This window comes from Macaca fascicularis, chromosome 7 (assembly GCF_037993035.2).
Source record: "Macaca fascicularis isolate 582-1 chromosome 7, T2T-MFA8v1.1".
NCBI lineage: Eukaryota > Metazoa > Chordata > Mammalia > Primates > Cercopithecidae > Macaca > Macaca fascicularis.
In genome coordinates, this window is record NC_088381.1 from 49313308 (window position 1) to 49335929 (window position 22622).

The following is a 22622-nucleotide window of genomic DNA, read 5'->3' on the forward strand; positions in this document are numbered from 1 at the left end:
AACATTTGATTAAATTAAAATTGCTCTTTCATGATTGTAAGCTCTTGGTGAAGGCAGATCAGACAGGGTATTTGGGTTAATGTCGGTTAAAAAATTCTGTGTCAAAGCACAGTATTTATACTGGCTTGAGCTAGAATTTTGAGACATTGTTTTAAGGTTTGTTTTTTAAAAATAGCTTTTAGAAGCTTCTTGAGATGTAACTATATATGATATATAAACTATAATATACAAATATGTATATTATACAAAAATATATCCTACAATTTTTTTCCTAAAGAGACACTGTTTTTCTGTCACCCAGGCTGGAGTGCAGTGGTGTGATCACAGCTCACTGCAGCCTTCAACTCCTGGGCTCGAGCAGTCCTTCTGCCTCAGCCTCCTGAGCAGCTGGGACTACAGGCACACACCACCCCACCTAATTTAAATAAAATTTTTTTTAGAGATGGGGTCTGTTGCCTAGGCTGGTCTCAAACTCCTGGCTTCAAGCAGTCCTCCCACCTCAGCCTACCAAAGTGTTGGGATTACAAGCTTGAGCCACGGTGCAGTTTTGTATATAAATGTCTTACTGTTATAGCTTGGTAATTGACCTAAATAATACTGTTACATATTGTTTTAAGCCCCCAAAATTGTCTTACCTAGATGTGGTGCTAGCACCTGTTTTTATAAAGGCAGGAGTATAGAATGGCAAAATGCTGAAATACAAACATAAAAGCACACGGACCTTAGTGTCACAGTAGAAACTTCCTGTTTGCAATAATTACCATTTTAATTTTGGTGCAGAAAGCCTTCTATTGATGTGATAGTTTATATACCAAAGAGCAATCTCTATTTGAAGAAACTGTGTGGCCTGGTTACAGAAGTGTCTGCTGTATCTGTAACTGTCACTGGTATTAAAAATACTGATTTATTTTGCCTGTTGTGATAATCAAGAATAACTTATTTGGATATGTGCATGAGATGGTTGCAAATACCAAGTTCAGGTATTTTACTATAGAATATAGATAGATGTGTTTTCTTCTGGTTTTCCCCACCCCTTTATATACCTTGATTTTAATTTTTATCAAGTGTGTCTCTTTGGCCTTTGCCGCTGTGGCCCATTGATCTGTCCATCTGTCTGTTACAGTGCATATTGGGTACTTCCAGAAGTATGAATTCAGTGATGCAAAGGACAGGCGGGCTGCAGCAGCAAAGGTAGGACAGAATCATTCCAAAGACAAGTCATTAAAGGACCATTAAACACACATACACACAGACATTGGCAACCAGTACCTCATTATTTAAGGGCACATCATTTATCCTATAAATCTTTATGGGAAAGCTTGTTCTGACATGACAAATGTGACGTACTTGTAAAGGGCACAATTTTATTACTATGTTTTAAACCAGAAGCCTACTTGGCACTTAGGCAACAAAGTAAATGGCATTTGCCGCTGTCTTTAAGATGCGGAATAATAGAAGAGATAATTAAATGGAGGAAATAAATGGTATTAATTTGATTCATGGAGCTGGCTGATTTTCAGAAACTATGATAAAGGATCCTATTTTGTAAACTGGGAGGAGAAACAGAGAAGATAGATTGAGCTATGTGTGTATATTAATGTGTTAATGTTTATATTCCTGATTCTGTAATATTTTGATGAAAATAATCTAAATCTTCCAGTTATTTTGCTTACTTCCATGAGGATGATTAAGAAATTCTATTTAAATATTTGTACCATTTACTTAAGTATTTGTATCAATTTACTTGCTAAATGATAGCAGTTATAATAGCAATTTCTGGCTTAAAAAAAAAAAACAGGGTTAGGATGGAAGGGCAGTAGCATTTTTACACTAAATCCTAAAACATCAGTTACAGGCAAGTTTTAAGACTTAATCTTACATTGCAAACACTTGAAGATGAAATGGAAGGCCTATAAGGTTGAGTGTTAGGTTGCATGTGTCATTCTAGTATTGGCTGAAAAGCGAGTACTATAGGTATAGTGGAATGATGCACATATTTGCATCATTTTCTATGCTGTTATGCTTCTGAAGAGGCTGTGTTTTCCTGAATGGGTTAGTAGAGTGCTTCTCAAGGCTTCCCAAATGAAGTCAGATAAAAATGTGTATTTGTTCTTCCAGTGAAGATTGCTGGGTTTTCAAATCAGCAATCTTAGCTGTAAAACCTAGGATCTTACCACAGCCTAAATTCTGACTCAAATGCTGATGTTAGTTAATACTTTTATAAATTCCATATACTATATTGAGGAGATCTAGTTTCTTGAATGTGGAAGTGAAGCTTCATAATATACCATGATAGGAATGTTTCAAATCAATAGTGTTAAAATGTTTTGAATTTTTTAAGATTTTTTTTCAGCTGGTCTTGGAAACTTTCAGTTATCTGTTTTTGAGTCTACTGAAGGTATTTAGCACCTTATCCCAAATGTATTTAGGTATTTAATGCTCCACTAAATAGATCACAAAAGGGGAGTCTTAAGGAGGTGAAGATGTGAACTTCTTGACTAGATCTAAATCACTGCTCAGAAAGATTTGACTTTTTAAAATGGTGCTTTCTTATGTCAGTAGACTTTAATCTGCAACCAAAATGTTTTGTTTTAAAATAAAAATGAAGCACATTTGTGCTTTTTCACTTCTGCTCCAATTCCACCTTATTCTGCAAGTTGCTATTTTTTCCTTCAGCAGTAGGAAATTTTAAATCTATAGATTTAAAAATTGTATTTTCTAAGATAACCATTTCAGTTTATCAGTTTTCCTATTGTTGGACATCTAATTCACTTCATATTTGTGTCTTCCCTTCCCTTAGAGAGTTTTTGTAAAGAAGGCTGAATGTTTTCAAAAGTTACAAGTTTATGTTTACATGTGTGTGAACTACCATTTTCTGTATACGCTTGCTGACAACAATTAAGAATCTTGGTCTGGCATGGTGGCTCACGCTTGTAATACCCGCACTTTGGGAGGCTGAGGCGGTGGATCATCCGAGGTCAGGAGTTCGATACCAGCCTGACCAATATGACGAAACCCTATCTCTACTAAAAATACAAAATAGCCAGGTGTGGTGACACAAGCCTGTAAATCCCAGCTACCTGGGAGGCTGAGGCAGGAGAATGGCTTGAACCCAGGAGGCGGAGGTTGCCGGGAGCCGACCTCCAGCCTGGGCAACAAGAGTGAGACTCCGTCTCAAAAAAAAAAAAAAACAAAGAATTAAAATTTTTATTAATCAGGTAAAGAAAATATTAGTTGTTTTAATTTACATTTTTCTGAATTGCCTTTTTATATCTTTTGCACCTTTTCATAATTTTTTTTTGTTTTTTGAGACGAAGTCTCGCTCTGTCACCCAGGCTAGAGTGCAGTGGTGTGATCTCGGCTCACTGTGACCTCTGCCTCCCAGGTTCAAGCCGTTCTCCCGCCTCAGCCTCCTGAGTAGCTGGGAGGCGCATGCCACCATACTTGGCTAATTTTTGTATTTTTAGTAGAGATGGGGTTTCACCATATTGGTCAGGCTGGCCTCGAACTTCTGATCTCAAGTGATCCACCTGCCTCGGCCTCCCAAAGTGTTGGTGTGAGCCACTGTGCCCAGCTAGTAATGGAATGTATATAATTATCGTAGCTCTTTCTCCAGTCTGTTATTTGAAAGAAAAAAAAACAGTACATGCATGTGGTAGCAAATATCAATGTTATGTCTTATAATGATAACATTTATAGCTTTAATATGTCTCTTCCTTTTGACATTCTTTCCTTTTTTTCTTCTATCCTGGAGAACCCCACTTTATGCCTGCTATAGTTATGTTATCAAAATACTTTTGTCTTGTGATTATAGCCAAATCTTATTAATTTGCTTATAGCTTGATTTTTGAAGTGACACTATTGAATGCTTGTTTTTATGGTTTATAAATATCAATGACCTTCCAAGTAGTTTGTTAAGATTACTGTTACTTTTTGTTTTTAACAGGTCTAATTTCAAATGCTGTGAACCTTCCAAAGAACAGTACTCTGGTGGCAAGATGGTTAGGGTTTATTTATACTCCTTGGAGCCCTTCATTCTGCTCTTGTGATCAGGATGGCTTTCCCTCTAAGCCTGTTACATATAGCTCTCAACCATGGACTTTGCGTCACTCTTCTCCTGTGTTGGAGCCTCTGATTCTTAGATACATAACACTTTCTTAGGCTGTTACTTACTGTGGCTCTGATAATGTGCTTAATTTTCCTTCAAACTTGATTGCTAGATTGGCTAGGTTGGAAACTCTAGATTGGAATGTTTATGCAAGACATTGCCTTCTGCATTCACTGTTGGTGATAAGACTGATAGTAGTTTGGTTGTCATTTCTCTTTTTTTTTTTTTTTTGAGACGGAGTCTCACTCTGTCGCCCAGGCTGGAGTGCAGTGGCCGCATCTCGGCTCACTGCAAGCTCCGCCTCCCAGGTTTACGCCATTCTCCTGCCTCAGCCTCCCGAGTAGCTGGGACTACAGGCGCCCGCCACCTCGCCCGGCTAGTTTTTTGTATTTTTTAGTAGAGATGGGGTTTCACCGTGTTAGCCAGGATGGTCTCGATCTCCTGACCTCGTGATCCGCCCGTCTCGGCCTCTCAAAGTGCTGGGATTACAGGCTTGAGCCACCGCGCCCGGCCCTCTTTTTTTTTTTTTTTTTTTTTGAGATAGTCTCACTTTGTTGCCAGGCTGGAGTGCAATGGTGCAATCTCGGCTCACTGCAACCTCCGCCTCCCGTGTTCAAGCGATTCTCCTGCCTCAGCCACCCGAGTAGCTGGGACTACAGGTGTGCACCGCCATGCCCAGCTTATTTTGTATTTTTAATAGACATGGGGTTTCACTGTGTTGGCCAGAATGATCTCGATCTGTTGGCCTCGTGATCCGCCCACCTCAGCCTCCCAAATTGCTAGGATTACAGGTGTGAGCCACTTTATGACTTTTTTCTTTTAAAGATTTCAGCCTTGGCCGGGCGTAGTGGCTCAAGCCTGTAATCCCAGCACTTTGGGAGGCCCAGACGGGCGGATCACGAGGTGGGGAGATCCAGAACATCCTGGCTAACACAGTGAAACCCCGTCTCTACTAAAAAATACAAAAAACTAGCCGGGCGAGGTGGCGGGCGCCTGTAGTCCCAGCTACTCAGGAGGCTGAGGCAGGAGAATGGCGTAAACCTGGGAGGTGGAGCTTGCAGTGAACTGAGATCCGGCCACTGCACTCCAGCCTGGGTGACAGAACGAGACTCTGTCTCAAAAAAAAAAAAAAAAAAAAAAAAAGATTTCAGCCTTTTCTGTGGCATTCTGAAGAGATGTGTAAGTGTGAATCTTCTGATCCATTGCGATGGATCTTTAGTGGACCCTTTCAGCTGGAAGACTTGTGTCCTTATAAAGCTTTGGGGAATTAACTTTTATTACTGCTTTGCTAATTTCCTTCCCTCTCCTCTTTTTTTGGAATTCCTATTAGTTGAATGTTAAAAACAATGGCTATCACTTAAAATAATGATAAGTTATGGAAGAAAGATTGAGGGGTGCATGTAGCAGTGCTAAATCCTCATCTTTCACATCGGGAAGGTTACAGATAATATCTAAAATAGAAAAATAACTTCTTGAACATAAGCTTATTATTTAGGATAAATAAATACTAGAAGACAGAGCTAAAAGAGTTTAAAATGCTTACGTCAGAGGATTGGGTGAATGACTGAGATATGTGACTGAGTAGTGACTGAGGTATGGCAAAGAAGGCCATTGAATCTTGCAGTACCCATTAACTTTCAAAACTATGTATGTATATTAAATAAAATAATTTAAAAGTGATTTAATGTAATCTCTAAGGTCTATATTTAATGATACCTTCATTCTTTAAAATATCGTCAGGAAGTTTATGTAGACGTGTTCTTAGACCAAATATTCACTATCAGCCTTCATGGGAGGAGGTGCACACTATGTATTCCTTTGTCACGGTTCGTAATTATTGAGCTGTGTATTCTGAGAATAATTGACAGAGAATATACTGGAGATTTACATGGCCTGTAATTGCTTGGTTTTAAAACTTACATACAGGGGTATGTTTTTGTCTAATTCAAGATCATTTGGATTTAAGACCTTCATTAGCTTTGAAGAAGCCTACAATGGCTTTTTTCAAAAATAGAATTTTTGTTAGAAAACACTTCTTAAGAGACAAATTTATTTAAATCCCCACTCTTTTAAAATAGAAGTATGGTTTTCAAATAATCTTATGTTATTGAACAAAATTTTATTTACTGTATATACATATGTGTAGTATGGATGAGTAAGAAGCAGTGAATTGCTAATCAGAATCCCACCACTTATCAATAAGTGTTTTGAGTGGCACAGTTTGAGAAAGTACTGGTTCAAATGCTGTTAAAAATCAAATTTTTATATGCTGTCTCTAGATGTTTGTTGACCACCTAGTGGTTGTGTTAAAGAAGTGGAGTTACATTGAAGTCACACAAATGTTTTGCTTGTGTGTTTGGTGGAACATTTTAGTATGTGCCACAATAGATATGTGGAATGCTGATACTTAGGGCTTAACAGTTGGAACCCAGTAGTGAGAATGTGAACAAATAACTGAAAGGTTACAAAACACCTTCAGTCATCTCACAATTCTGAATCACCACAAAAATAATAAAGTAGCATGAGGTGGTCTATGTTTATGGTTTACATTAGCCCCATTGTGCCAGGGCAGTTTGGAATTTAAGTTACCTGGTTCTTGGCCCTACCTTTAGTTTGTACCCTTTTTATCAATAGTGCTTTTTTGCCTCTATAAGGAATAGCCAGTTAAGAGACTGCAACCCAAGAAAATCTTGCCTGAGTGGGGTTTCAGGTGATGATAAAAGTTTGAAAACTAGGGTGTTACATATTAGAAGCGACTTGTCTCTTGATACAAAGTCATAGACTGCTATTTTAAGTCTTGAGTTTGCTTTTTTGATATAATATTGAATGATACCTTACCTGTTGTTTCTGTTGTTTATATAAATATATCCTTCCATTATCTCTCCCCTCTTTGGTTTGTGGTTGAATTTTTTTGGAAAACATCAAATGATTATACATAGTGGTAACATCCTTTCTTCTATTTATAGAGACATTGTATTAAACACTGATTAAACTCTTGATGTTTTCTAGAGGTGAAATCTTTATGATATATTTGGGATGACATAGAAGGAAGTAATTTTCCTCATAAAATAAATGTGCAAAGAACAGCAAAGCCCAGATGTGTCATTGGCTAGGCACATTTATTAACAAGTTTGGATGCATCAGGATTACATATTTAAATCAAATGCATATCTCAGCAAAATTTCAAATTGTCATGTATTTATAGGATTGCCAATAGTTAATTGAAACTTGTCATTGTTAAATTTTGCTTTAAATAATTTCCAAGAGTAATGAGTGGTTGGGCACTCACTCATGACTGTAATCCTAGCACTTTGGGAGGCTGAGGCAGGCCGATTGCTTCAGCCCAAGAGTTTCAGACCAGCCAGGGCAACATGGTGAAACCCTGTCTCTACAAAAAAATAAAAAAAATTAGCCTGGCATTGCGGCATGTGCCTGTAGTCCCAGCTACTTGGGAGGCTGAGGTGAGAGGATTGCTTGAGCCAGGGAGGCAGAAGTTGCGGTGAGCCAAGATCTTGCCACTGTACTCCAGCCTGAGCAACAGAGCCAGACCCTGTCTCAAAAAAAAGAGTGATGAAGGTATGACATTCCTGCTGAAGTAATCTGGGAAGCATCTTTAAAGGGGAGTTCTCTCAAGAATATTATCCTCAACGTTTTTACTTTCTCTTTTACCTTCCTTCTCCTGAGGTAGCTTAGAAGTAAATACTCAAAACTGGGAAGTTTGATGATTAGTATTCAGTTGTAAATTCTTTTAAAATGCACATACTTTTAAGCCATCTAGAGATTGTGTGGATTGTCTCCCTCAGCCCCACTAAGTTCTTCTCTGTCCTAGGTAGTCTAGAAGGCCAAAAACTATTTCTCAGACTATTTTGCATTTAGGGTTCTAGATATAAAATAGTTGATGACAATTAGAATGTATATGTGGGAGATTTGAAGGGAGTTTATTTTTCGTTTTTCTGGTCTGGGTCATGAAGAAGTGAGATTTTGCCAACAGTAGCAGAAATGCAGCATAGCGTTATTTATTCTCCAGCATCTTGAGTTTTCAGAGGCTTTTGTGGTTAAGGCAGCAGAGGCTTTTGTGGTTAAGGCAGCAGCTAGACTATTTTATTGTGTACATCCGCTAGCTTCCTGGGTATTGAGAGGCAGTTGTGACAGTGGCAACTTCCTGATTCAAGCTCTCCAGTCTTTGGATCACAGTTATCTGCCATATGTTCTTGGATTTAATGGTTCCATTGATGGCTTCTTATGATTTCAGTTCTGTAGTATTCTGGTAGTCTCTCCTGGAGACATATTTCTGTGGCCCCATTCCTCCATTCTTTCCCATAACTAAGCATCCGGTTCCTTTTTACTTCCCCTTTGCTCAAAATATCTAGTGGTTTCTATTCCCTCCACCAAATACTGATTGATCAAAGTCAAGAGCATCCTTTGGTGACAAAATGCTACTCTTCCATTTAGTAGATGGTACTGTAAGTGATGCAGGATTTTTCTTGACTCCTTCTTTGTACTTGTAATGGGGGTGCCCCATTTACTCTGCCCACAGCCCTCAACCCCTTGTGGGAGGGAGCATGTGAGCAAGTGAGTGCAGGTTCTGTCTGGCTGCTTTGGGTGCTGGCAGGAGGAAGTTTCATGTGGGCCCTGTGATGGCACCCAAATTGGGGTGTCTGCAACCCCTGAAGCCCCAGAGGGCATGTTACAATGCTGTCTTAGCTCCACTGTCTGTGGACAGTGGTGTGTTATCAGCTCAGTAGGCTCCTTGCCTTGTTGTGTGGGGTGGCTGCCCTCCACTAGTGAGGGCAAAGGGCCAGTGTGACAGCCGTTTTTGTTTAGATGGAGTTTCGCCCTTGTCACCCAGGCTGGAGTGCAATGGCACGATCTTGGCTCACTGCAACCTCTGTCTCCTGGGTTCAAGCAATTCTCCTGCCTCAGTCTCCCAAATAGCTGGGATTACAGGTGCCTGCCACCACGCCCCACTAATTTTTGTGTTTTTAGTAGAGATGGGGTTTTGTCATGTTGACCAGACTGGACTCAAACTCCTGACCTCAGGTTAATCTGCCCGCCTCGGCCTCCCAAAGTGCTGGGATTACAGGTGTGAGTCACTGCGCCCAGCCAGACAGCCTTTTTTGGGTACCTGCACTTGGTGGGTCCCAAGCTCTGGTCTGGTGTCCAAGAAGAATGAGGTCCTGCCAGACGCTTGAAGGATGGTGGAGGCGGAGAATTTTCTTTAGCGATGAAAATGGCTCTTAGCAGGGAGGGGAGCTAGAGAGGGGACAGGATGGGTAGGTAATCTTTCCTGAAATCCAGGGACTCTCTCCAGTCAAGCCGCTTCTCTCCTTCGTCTTTATCTGCACAGGATGAGGGGTGGGGTGGCCATCAGTAGTTTCGGAAAAGGCAACATTTGATTGGTAGAAAGACATTATTCGGAAAGAACCAATTGAGAGAGAATCAGCAGACAGAAGTTCTCACTTTGGGCCGTGGGTTTCAGGCTTTTTGGTTCGAAGTTGGGGTGTCACTGGGGACCTGCCCCTGTCTGCCTAGAATGTCTCTGCTTCCTGCCTCTGTCGTTGAACTTCAGATATATAAAGAAGTTATTATATGATGTCATTGAGTAAGCATTAATTGTATTGACCCTTTTAGTGACTCTAAATATAAAGCCCTCAAACAAACCTATACCTTTAAAGGGAAGAAAAACTATACTTGAATTACACATGATAATTTCTTAGAAGGCATTAAGTTTTTAATCATATCTGAGGAGAATTTGGAAATGAAACCATTTATAGTTGCAATTTAACCAACTCTCAAGAGCATTACTTCCTGTAGCTTATATCAGTGCTCCTCAAACTTTAACATGCATACAGATCACCTCTCGAACACTTGAGGGTCTGTTTGAAGTGAAGATTCAGTAGATGGTGGTTGGGACCTAGGCCTCTACATTTCTAACAAACTCAGGTGATTGTAATTTTGTGAACCACACTTTGAGTAGCAAAGCCTATAGTGTTTATAGTTATAAATAAAGGTAATAGTTTAAATTTCTATTTATATGAACTTTCTTTTTGAATACTACTGTATCATAGAAATTTACTTTTTTAACACAAAAATGGAATATTGTGCGCTACTCAGTGGCTTGTTTTTTTTTCCGCTCAGTGGCATCTCATGAATAACCTTCCATGGGAGTGCATACAGCTCAGTTTAATTTTTTAATGGCTGCATAATATTTCAAGTATGAATATAGCATAATTTATAGGCAGTCTCCTCTTGAAAAAATGTATAAATGGGAAAATGCTTTCCCAAGTAATGTGGATGTGAAAATTCTTATACTTCTATACTTGGTATTTCTGTTGAGTAGGTTCCTAGAATGGGTATTTCTAGGTCCTAGTTCATGGGCATTTAAAATTTTGATCTTCTGCCAAACTACCCTCAGAAAAGGTTTGACCAGATTTGCCATCTCACCAACAAATTATGACCTATTTCTCTTACCTTTGTCACTGGATAGTGTCTTTTTTTTGTTGTTGTTGTTAACCCTGAGACGGGGTCTTCCTCTGTTGTCCAGAGCTGGAGTGCAGTGGCGTGATCTTGGCTCACTGCACTCTCCACCTCCCAAGTTCAAGCAGTTCTCCTTCCTCAGCCTCCCAAGTAGCTGGGATTACAGGCTCACGCCACCGTGCTGGGTAATTTTTGTGTTTTTAGTAGAGATGGGGTTTCACCATGTTGGCCAGGCTGGTCTTGAACTCCTGACCTCATGATCTGCCCTTCTTGGCCTTCCAAAGTACTGGTATTACAGGTGTGAGCCACCGTGCCCAGCCGATAGTATCAGTTTTTAAGAATTTAGTCATTGTGGAAGATTTAAAGCATTCATTGTATTAAGGAGATTGGATATTTTCGTGTTTTTCAACTAATTGTAATACGCGAATTGATGAACTGTCCATTTTTGTTGGATTATTTTCTTTTATGGGTGGGTATGCTTGCTTATTTTTGTTGTAGAGTTTATAAATATTCCTTAGAATACAGATGTTTTTATACTTTGTGCCTTCTGAGTTTCTAATATTGTTTAAAAAGTGTTAAAAAATACTCTCTAAATTTTGGACCCATAAGCAGCTCATTTGAGGAACTTGTAGATTTTATGAAAACATGAGCCCATGCTTCTGTAGTAAAATCTTAAAACTGAGTTTTAAGGTGGTACCGCTAACCTATTTAATTCTCTTTCAGATCAAATTCTAAAATAATAAAAAGGTGGGTTTTGGAGGTGTTCTGTGTATGTAAACTGGAATAAAAGTTTTTTTTTTTTTTTTTTTTTTACTGTATCCTAAAATAAGAAAGTTGTCTCTTGAGATTTTTGAAAAAGTAGTTGCCTCCCACTCTGCTAAATATAGGAATGTCATTCAGCAATTTGGTTGTGATTCTGTGTGTATTTATGTATGTATGTATTTTTTGAAATGAAGTCTTGCTCTGTCACCCAGGCTGGAGTGCAGTGGCATGATGTCAGCTCACTGCAACCTCTGCCTCCTGGGTTCAAGTGTTTCTCTTGCCTCAGCCTCCCAAGTAGCTGGGACTACAGGCGCACACCACCATGCCTGGCTAATATTTGCATATTTTTAGTAGAGATGGGGTTTTGCCATGTTGGCCAGGCTGGTCTCAAACTCTGACCTTAAGTGATCCACTTGCCTTGGCCTCCCAAAGTGCTGGGATTACAGGCGTGAGCCACCATGTCTGCCTTTGGTTGTGATTCTACCTGGAGAGTTTGTTATACTCTTGAATGTGGGCCTGTCTGCACACATGTGTGTATCCAGATTGTGGTTCTCCACTTTGACTGCTTATTGGAATCTCTTGGGAGTTTTTGAAAATGGTAATGCCCAGGTCTCCCCTTCAGCCTTCGTCCTCACTCCTCCCATATTCTGATATATTTGGCCTGGGGTGTGTGGCTTGTTTAAAAGCTTCCTAGGTGGCTGTGCACAGTGGCTCATTCTATAATCCCAGTGCTTTGGGAGGCTGAAGCTGGAGGATTGCTTGAGCCCAGGAATTTGAGATCAGCCTGGGCAACATAGCAAGATCCTGTCTTTAAAAATAAATAAATAAATAACAAGAGCTTCTTGTGTGCTACTAAAATTGATTCTTATGTGCTACTAAAATTGAGAACCACTTGATCAAAGGATAGGGGATGATGGTGCAATTGTTGTTAAAACTTTAGCTGGGACAGTTGACATAATCAGACTTAATAATCAACTTTTTCAAAATGCAAAACTTCAAAGTAAATACAGCTGCTCTGAGCCTGGAATGTTATTTTCTTCAGATTACTAAAATACTATACTGCCACATTCATCTACAGATGTACTTTTTTATAGCTTCTATAGCGGTAAATTGTTTAGAGCAGTAGTTCCCAGTTCTGGCTGCATGTTAGGATCATCTGGGGACCTTAAGATAAAAATGTTGGATGAAAATATATATACTCATATTCTACCCCTGACAGTTGAATCAGAATTGCTGGGGGCAAAGCCCAATTCATGTTATTTTTAAAGTTCCTCAGGAGATTCTTATATGTAACCAGAATGGACGGGGGTAGGTGGTACTGATTTAGAGTTATAACTAGACAAGATACAAGGTTTTAGATTGTTTTATTGTCCTAAAAGTTAAAATGTACTGCTGCTAGTAATAGTACTAGTTTTCTGATTATAGTGATTTTACCCAAATTATTGTTTGGTTTGTTTATATCCTCTAAAAAGGATGAAGAGTTCTTTATTTCAGCCAAGAGCTTGAATTGACTTTTCACTAAACTATCAGTTTTGGTGGCACACCGAAGTGAATTTCTCTCCTTTGACAAGTCCTTGCAGGGAGTGGTGCTATAATCACAAATTAAAAAATAATCTCTCCATATATTCAAATCCTACTAGCCTATTTTATCTTGGACCAAGACACTTGACCTCTGTAACCTCGTCTGTAAAATGTAAATCATATCTAACAGCATAAAATATTGATGTGAGGATTAAATGAAACGTATCTAAAGTATCTAGCGTTGTGCTTGGCACTAAGTAATTTCAAATCTGTGTTCTCCTGTTCAGCATTCCCTTTTACTTTCATTGTTCTTTTTTTTTTTTTTTGAGACGGAGTCTCTGTCTCCCAGGCTGGAGTGTAGTGGTGCGATCTTGGCTAACGGCAACCTCGGCATCCCGGGTTGAAGGAATTCTCCTGTCTTAGCCTCCCGAGTAGCTGGGACTACAGGCACACGCCACCATACTTGGCTAATTTTTTAATTTTTAGTAGAGATGAGGTTTCACCATATTGGTCAGGCTGTTCTCAAACTCCTGACTTTAGGTAATCCACCTGCCTCGGCCTCCCAAAGTGCTGGGATTACAGATGTGAGTCACTGTGCTTGGCCTCCCCACTCCCCCTCTTTTTTTTTTTTTTTTTTTTTGAGACTGAGTCTTGCTCTGTCGCCCAGGTTGGAGTGCAGTGGCCTGATCTCAGCTCACTGCAACCTCCGCTTCCCAGGTTCAGGTGATTCTCATGCCTCAGCCTCCCAAGTGGCTGGGACCACAGGTGTGGATCCCCACTCCCGGCTAATGTTTGTATTTTTAGTAGAGACAAGGTTTCATCATGTTGGTCAGCCTTCAGGTGATCACCTGCCTCGGCCTCCCAAAGTGCTGGGGTTACAGGTGTGAGCTACCACGCCTGGCCCACACTGTTCTTTTTAAAAGAACTTCACTACAGGTGCTCCAATGCAGGCTAGATTACTTTTATAGTTGAATACTTTATGTTTTAAGTTTCATACAAGAAGATTTACACTGGAGCATACAGTTCTCTGAGTTTTGATAAATGCCTCAAGTTGTATAAGCACCACGATAGTTAATTTACAGAACAGTTTTCCCTCACCATCACCCCTCAGATTTCTTTCTACCCCATTGTTTAGTCAGACCCTCCCCCACCCTTAATATTTGGCAGCTCTGGATTTGTACCCTATCCTTATTTCTATTTATTTTCACTCATTCATTTAAGACAGGGTCTTCCTCTTTCGCCCAGGCTGAAATGCAGTGACGCGATCATAGGTCACTACAGCCTTGTGCTCCTGGGCTCAAGGGATCCTATTCACCTCAGTCTCTAGAGTAGCTGGGACTATAGGCATGTGTGTCATCATGCCTGGATCATTTTTTAAAAAATTTTAGCAGAGGTCTTGCTTTGTTGCCCAGGTTAGTCTGAAACTCTTCAGCTCAAGCATTCCTCCTGCATTGGCCTCCCAAAGTGTTGGGATTACAGGTGTGACACCAATCCCCCACCCCAGCCCCACCTTTTTTTTTTTTTTAAAGAGAGATGGGGCCTCACTATGTTGTCCAGGCTAGAGCACAGTGACTATTCACAGATGGGATCCTAGCACACTATATCTTTGAACTCCTTAGCTCAAGTGATCCTCCTGCCTCAGCCTTCTGAGTAGATGGGACTACAGGCATCTCCCACCTCTTCTGGCCTGAGCCCTGTAATTTTGCCTTTTCCACTGTGTCATTTAAATGGAATCGTAAATCCATTTTTAAAATGGGCTTTTATTTTCTTATTGTTAGGTTTTTAGATTTTTAAAAAATTATTCTATGTACAAATTTTTCATCAGAAATGTAATTTGCAGATATCTTCTAGTCGGTGGTATATCTTGTATTCTCTTAACAGTATCTTTTACTTTTGATGGATTTCAGTGTATCCGTTTTCTCTTAGGGATTGTGCTTTTGATGTATGTATGAACTATTTGTGTAACTCAAGGTCACAAACATTTTCTCTGTTTTATGGTCTGATTTACATTTGGGTCTGATCCATTATTTGTATTAAATATGAGCTAAAGTACATTTTAAAAGTATGTACATCTTAATTATTCCAGTACTACCCAGCACTTTGGGAGGCCAAGCGGGGCAGATCATGAGGTCAGGAGATCGAGACCATCCTGGCTAACATGGTGAAACCCCCTCTCTACTAGAAAAAATACAAAACATTAGCCGGACGTGATGGCTGGCGCCTGTAGTCCCAGCTACTCCAGAGGCTGAGGGAGGAGAATGGCATGAACCCGGGAGGTGGAGCTTACAGTGAGCCAAAATTGCGTCCCTACACTCCAGCCTGGGCGACAGAGTGAGACTCCGTCTCAAAAAAAAAAAAAAAAAAATTAGCCGGGCGTGGTAGTTCCAGCTACTAGGGAGGCTGAAGCCGCAGAATGATGTGAACCCGGGAGGCAGAGCTTGCAGTGAACCAAGATCGCGCCGCTGCACTCCAACCTGGCTGACAGAGTGAGACTCCGACTCCAAAAAAAAAAAAAAAAAAAAAAAGACCTTTTCTCTGTTGAATTGTTTTATCACTTTTGTAAAAGATCAGTTTTGCTCTATTTATATGGGTCTATTTCTGGTCTCCATTCCATTCTTTTGATTTGTATATCTTTTTGCCAGTACTGTAACCTCATAGTTATGTTTTGAAATCAGGTGTTCTGTTTAACAATTTTTCAAAATTTTCAAATTTGGCCATCCTGGTTTCCTTGGTATTCCATATAAAATTTAGAATCACTTTGATATTTATCAAAAAATATTTGGAGTTTGATTGGCATTGAGTAGAATCTATAGGTCAGTTTGGGAAGAATTAACATTTTAACTATGTTGTTTTCCAATCGGATGGCATCTCTCTCCATTATTTAGGTCTTATTAAAATTTCTTTCATCAGTATTTTGCAGTTTTCAGTGTACACGTTCTTTACATACTAAATTTATACCTACGTATTTGAGGTTTTGGTGCTATTGTAAGTGGCATGTTGAATTTTTTTGATCTTCAGTTATTCATTGCTAGTATGTAAAAATATAGCTGATCTTTTCTTTCTTTCTTTTTTTTTTTTTTTGAGATGGAGTTTCGCTCTTGTTGCCCAGGCTGGAGTGCAGTGGCGCCACCTTGGCTCACTGTAACCTCTGCCTCCCGGGTTCAAGTGATTCTCCTGCCTCAGCCTCCCGAGGAGCTGGGATTACAGGTGTCCACCACCATGCCCAGCTAATTATTTGTATTTTTAGAAGAAATGCAGTTTCATCATGTTGGCCAGGCTGGTCTTGAACTCCTGAGCTCAGGTGATCCACACACCTTGTCCTCTCAAAGTGCTAGGATTACAGGCATGAACCACCGTGCCCGGCTCAGCTAATCTTTTTATATTGGCCTTGGACTTTGCTAAACTCATTTCTTCTAGGAATTTTTTGTACATTAATGGGATTTTCTGCATAGCCACATACATAGTCATCTGACTAGAAACAGCTTTTTTCCTTTCCAATTTCTTTTATTTCTTCTTCTTGCCATATTGTATTTGCAAGACTACAGTACAGAGGTGAGTAAGAGTGACTCGGCACCTGGCCTAGAAGTGCCTCTTCTATTCCTAGTTTGCTGAGAGATTTTTATGATAGTGGATGCTGAATTTTGTCAAATGCTTTATGTCCTGTCCTATGACTTTTCTTCATTAGGCTTTTAGTGTGGTAATTAAACTGAAGTTTGAATGTTTAAAATTATCCCTGCAATCCTGGGATGAACCCCACTTGGTTGCAGTGTAATTATCCTTTTTATATATTGCTAGATTGCATTTCCTAATATTTTGCTGAGGATTTTTACATCTTTTTTCGTAGAGTAATTTTCTTGAAATGTCTCTTTTGGATTTTGATGTCAGTGTGATCTTATAGAAATTGGGAAGTGGTCCCTCTTCTGGTTTTTGAAAGAGTTGTGTAGAATTTGTTTTTTCTTCCTTGAATGATTAGTGGCATTTACCAGTGATAACCATTTTTGGTCCATGAGTTTTCTTCAGTTTGCTTAATCAGTAATAGGAGCATTTGTGTTACCTGTTTCTTGTTTAGTGAGGTTTAGCAGTTTGTGTCTTTGAGAAGTTGGTCTGTTTTATTGAATTGATGAATTTAATGGGCAAAGAGTTTGTAGTATTTGCTTATCGTCCTAGGTAGAGTTTTCTTAGTTTCATTGATCTTTAGTACTAGCTTTTGGTTTTGTTTCTCGTTGTGTTTTTTTTTTTTCTTCATTGACTTCTCTTTATTCCCTTTCTTCTGCTTGCTTTGTGTTTTTCTTTTTCTTCCTGAAGTGTTTGAGAACTTTCTGATTTTCTTATATAAGCATTTAATGTGATAAATTTTCTTGTAAACACTGTTATGTCCCACAATTTTGATATGTTGTATTTTCATTTTTGTCTAGTTCGACATATTTTCTAATTTTCTTTGAGATTTCCTCTTTCAAGCTTGGATTTAATAAAAGATTGTTTAATTTGGAAGTAGGCTGTCTACATAGTATTCAGTGGATTACTGAGAGAGGAGTGTTGAAATCTCTTAAGTATAATTGTGGAATCATCTATTTGATTTCTATCAGTTTTTTCTTTATTTTGAAGTTATTGCTGCTAATTTTCCTTGTTCTGGAGTTTGCTTTGCCTGATAGAAATATAGCCACTGTAGCCTTCATGTGATTAGTGTTTGCATGATACATCTTTTCCCATCTTTTTACTTTTAATCTGTATATATCAATCCTTACATTGAAAACTGAGCTGTTATGGACAGCATATAGTTTTGCCCTTTTTTGAAAAAAAATCTGAGTGGTTGCCCTGGCTTTGAAATGGTTTGTTTTGAACATTTACACTTGATGTAATTATTTACGTGGTTAGATTTAGGCCTTTTAAAATTACTTTTCTCTTTGTTCCTCCTTTTTCTGCCTTTTGGATTATTTGAAATTTTTAAAATATTCTACTTACCCCCATATCATTTCCCTTCCACCCAAAGAATTTCTTACAGCTTTTCTTTTAGAGCAGGTTTCAATCTCTCTCTCTCTCTCTCTCTCTCATCTCTGTGTCTCTCTGTCTGTCTCTAAGACAGAGTCTTGCCTTGTTGCTCAGGCTGGAGTGCAGTGGTATGATCACAGCTCATTGCAGCCTCAACCTCCCGGGTTCAAATGATCCTCCCACCTCAGCCTCCTCAGCTAGTGGGACTACAGGCTTATACCACCACACCCAGCTAATTTTTTGTAGTTTTTGTAGAGACGGGGTCTTACCATGTTACTCAGGCTGGTCTCAAACTCCTGGGCTCAAGTGATCCTCCTGCCTCAGTGTCCCAAAGCACTGAAATTAGAGGTGTGAGCCACTGCACCTAACCTGTTTTTTGCTTTTTTGTCTGATAATGTCTTTGTCTTCATTTGTGAACTATACTTTTAGTGAATATGGAATTCTAGCTTGATACCTTTTGATATCCTATAGGCCCTGAGAGATTGTTCATTTTTAAAAAAATATTTCTTCTCTCTTTTGTTAAGATTGGATAATTTCTATTGCCATGTCTTCAAGTTCACTGACTCTTCTGTCATCTTCTTTCTGATAGTGAGCCAGTCCAGTGAGTTCTAAAATTTCCATTTTTTAAAAAAATAGTCAACTCTTCGTTTTTGAGAATTTCAGACCGGGCTCTGTGGCTTATGCCTGTAATCCCAGCACTTTGGGAGGCCAAGGTGGAAGGATCATTTGAGTCTAGGAGTTCGAGACCAGCTTGGGCAACGTAGCAAAACCCTGTCTCTACTAAAATACAAAATACTAGCTGGGCATGGTGGCGCTTGCCTGTAGTTCACCTACTCAGGAGGCTGAGTTGGTAGAATCACCTGAACCAAGAGGTTGAGGCTGCAGTGAGCTGAGATTGCACCAGTGCACTCCATCCTGGACAACAAAGCAAGACCTTGTCTCAAAAAAACAAAAACAAAAACAACAGGAGAATTTTGGCCAGGCACAATGGCTCATGCTTGTAATTCCAGCACTTTGGGAGGCCAAGGTGGGTGGATCATTTGAGGTCAGGAGTTTGAGACCAGTAAAGGGGGTCTCACCCTCTACTAAAAAAAAAAAAAAAAAAATTAGCTGGGCGTGGTGGTATGCACCTGTAATCCCAGCCACTTGGTAGGCTGAGGCAGAATTGCTTGAACCGGGGAGGCAGAGGGTGCAGTGAGCCTAGATCGCACCGCTGCATTCCAGCCTGAACGACAGAACAAGACTCCATCAGAAAAACAACAGAAAAGATAATTTCATATTTGTTTTAAGGTGTTCATTTTTTACCTAATGGATCATGGTTTTAATAACTGCTGGTCTGTAATCCCAGCACTTTGGGAGGCCGAGGCGGGCAGATCACCTGAGGTCAGGAGTTCGAGACCAGCCTGACCAACATAGAGAAACCCTGTCTCTACTAAAAATACAAAAAATTTAGCCGGGAATGGTGGCACATGCCTGTAATTCCAGCTACTTGGGAGGCTGAGGCAGGAGAACTGCTTGAACCCGAGAGGTGGAGGTTGTGGGAGCCAAGATTGTGCCATTGCACTCCAGCCTGGTCAACAAGAGCAAAACTCCATCTCGAAAAATAAAAAATAAAAATAAATGCTTTAAAAGTCTCTGATAATTATGATATGTGGGTCATCTAGATAAAAGCGTCTGTTGATTACCTTCTGCTTTAAGAATTGGTCAGTTTTTTGTTTTTGTATTTGCTGTGTTTGGTAGTTTAGATTCTATCCCAGACATTTTGAATATTGTGAGATTCTGAGTCCTGTTGAAATGCTGTAGAGAAAGTTGAAGATTTGTTTGTTTTAGTAGACAAATCAACGTAGTTAGTTTATACCTGCAAATTCTTTCTTTTCTTATATAGGCAGTGGTTCCATTATCTGTTTAGTTTTCAAAGTCTTTGCCGTGTTGTTTGCATTTGCCCCTCCCATTCCCACTTTGGTTGATCTAGCATTTGAGCAGTGATTTATATACTAGTTCTATTGTGAAAGCCTACCTTACACTTCTTTGGATCTGTTCTGCATATATATAGATAGCTTGTAGCTGGGCCCACGGACTTAGGGATCTACTTTTGTGTCTCTTATCATCAGTGATTTCACCCATATTCTTCAGCTCCCAGGGGCCTTCTTTATTCCCCTAGCCAGAAGCATGGAATTATAGTTTGAGTCTCCTACCTGTCATGCCTCACATGGCAGTGAGCACATTTAGGGAGCCTTTGCCTTAACCGTATTAAATAAAAGTATGGTGGTGGAAACTAGGAATCTGTTTTAATAAAACTTACCATATTTACTTTTGATAAACCAATAACAGGTTTGGGAACTTGTGGATAGAACCAATATTTGGCACTAGCAACATCAAGTTATACTCCCTCTCCTCTCTTTATTCCCTTTTTGCGAGTTGAGGCTCTTAACGATTCCTGAAATATTTTACCCCAAACACCCTATCCAGTGGTAGAAAATATAGTGTACTGGATGCCACAAAGTTGTAGTCATGCAATTTTAGTTAATGACAGGAGACTTAAGTCTCTCGATTGATGGATTATTGCTCTTATTTTACATATAACTAAATCTTAATTAGTTACTTTATTTCAGTTGTAGGCAAATCCTCTTGTTAAAACTTACTGAACTCAGTTCTTTTAAAAAAAAGTTTTAGATCACATTTCTAAGAAAGCTGGAGATGACAGTGTCTCTATATTCTCTACAAATACATGTATAACTTAGGATCAGTTAAAATATTTCTTTTCACATCTTAACTTATAGATGGGTGGTGTCTATCTGCAGTGCTCTGTTAAAGACAGATTCTTAGGGGAGTGTGAGTCCAAAGAAGTAAGGAGTACCTAGATAGATTAGCAAAATGTACTAAGGTGAGTGAGTATCCGTATCTTTGGCTTTTGGAGGGGAGTATGCATGTGTGTAAATTTTTCTGTAACAAATGGTACTGTTGAAAACAATTGACATACATTTCTTTCATGGCACTATTTTTATACGAGTTTACTTTAAATCTGTAGCTAACTATGGCCCGCCTGTGGTGAAGTAAAGTGGTTTTAGTCCACAGAGATCTTTTTTGGAAGGTTATTTGATGTAGTAAAATTATATATGAGACACAAATAAGCAGACCCATGTTTGGGTTCCACTCCTGCTATTGTAACTAGCTCTCATATCTTTGAGTCAGGCCTTGCTGATTTCTTAGGCCCCATTGCATTTTGAGTTAAAATTTGTACACAAATAGTAAGCTCACTAGTTTTATGGGAAATGGAGATATCTGTGACAGCATTGAATGATAAGGTAGTAAACTTTGGTTTTGTTTTATTTCATAGTGGTAACTTTTCCTTCTTGAAATAGCAGCCTAAAAGTTTACCTTGTAAACTACTATGTGGTACAGTATTTTTTAATTTTGCTTAAATATCTGTGAAGTATCCTTCTAACTTAAAAGTGATTTGACCGCATTTGAACTATTCAGTGCATAAGGTATTAAATGGTTTTTTTTTTTTTTTTTAAGAGACTGGCTCTAACTATGTTGCCCAGGCTGGACTCGAACTCTGGGGCCTGAGATCCTCCTGCCTCAGCCTCCCAAGTGGCTAGGACTATAGGCACATGCGATCGTGTCTGAGTGTTGGAAATTTTCTTTTAAAAATTTTCTTGATTACATTTAGTGTGCTCATGTGGTAGTCCGTTGAAATTATTTTTTTTGCGATTAAGACAGCGCATAACTTACTTTCTGTGTAATTTCTTTTTGGCTTATTTTGAATCCTAAAGAAACGTGACATAGTAGTGTGGCAGACTATGTTTAAATAGTCTTGATCTTGTCATTAAAATATATTTCCTTAGAGGAATAAAGAAATATCCTAGGGATGGAAATTTGGGTAGAGTATTCTGGAAATTTAACTTCAACCTAGGAGTTCACTAAATGTCAGTGAAGTGTTATTACCTTAAAATGACTTTTTTTCCCCTCCTTCTTTAGAATCCAGCAACTATCACAAGAATACTCCTTAGCCACTTCAATTGGGATAAAGAGAAGCTAATGGAAAGGTAAGGAACCGTATTGTCGGCTTTGTGCTTAGAAATAACACAGAAAGCCTGTTGAACCGAGTTTATAAGAATCAAGTAAGGGAATTGATTAATGTGTGCAACTAGTGACTGCTTTAATTTCTTGTATTCCCGTTTGGTAAAGTTTGCAGTAAATTTAATGTTAGGGAATCCAGGCTTAATATTTCTTTTTATTTGGGAGTATGTGTGTTTGGGGGTGGTGCTTCAGTATCTTCTACATATATCCTCTTGAGTACCAAGAACTAAAAGCAGGTAGAGAAAAAAAGCACCTGATAACATTGTTGGAGTACATGAGTAAGATCCTCCTTTAATTACTTAAAAAGATTTCTTGCTCAGCTGAGCGTGGTAGCTCACGCCTGTAATCCCAGCACTTTGGGAGTCCGAGGCGGGTGGATAATGAGGTCGAGAGATTGAGACCACCCTGGCCAACATGCTGAAACCCGTCTCTACTAAAAATACAAAAATTAGCTGGGTGTGGTGGTGTGTGCCTGTAGTTCCAGCTACTCAGGAGGTTGAGGCAGGAGAATCACTTGAACCTGGGAGGCAGAGGTTGTAGTGAGGAGAGATCGTGCTACTATACTCCAGCCTGGCAACAGAGCGAGACTCCATCTCAAAAAAAAAAAAAAAAAAAACGATGTCAGGCACATTAGTAACATTTATTCAATAGAAACAAAATTGAAAAGTTGCTTAGGCTTTTC

The 22622-nt window shown here is 39.3% G+C and overlaps 1 protein-coding gene across 3 annotated transcripts in view; it reads left to right on the forward strand.

Annotated features, from left to right (window-relative positions):
• ARIH1 (ariadne RBR E3 ubiquitin protein ligase 1) overlaps positions 1 to 22622 on the forward strand; it is a 112338-nt gene that overhangs the window by 20388 nt on the left and 69328 nt on the right. The window contains exons 2-3 of one of the 3 annotated variants that reach the window (XM_073996202.1): positions 1124 to 1191; positions 21839 to 21906. The exons of 1 other annotated variant lie outside the window; for it this stretch is intronic. In XM_073996202.1, coding sequence (XP_073852303.1) covers positions 1124 to 1191; positions 21839 to 21906 — 136 coding nt within the window. The remainder of the gene's footprint in view (positions 1 to 1123; positions 1192 to 21838; positions 21907 to 22622) is intronic. One more of the 3 variants, XM_045395690.3, reaches the window with a different exon arrangement.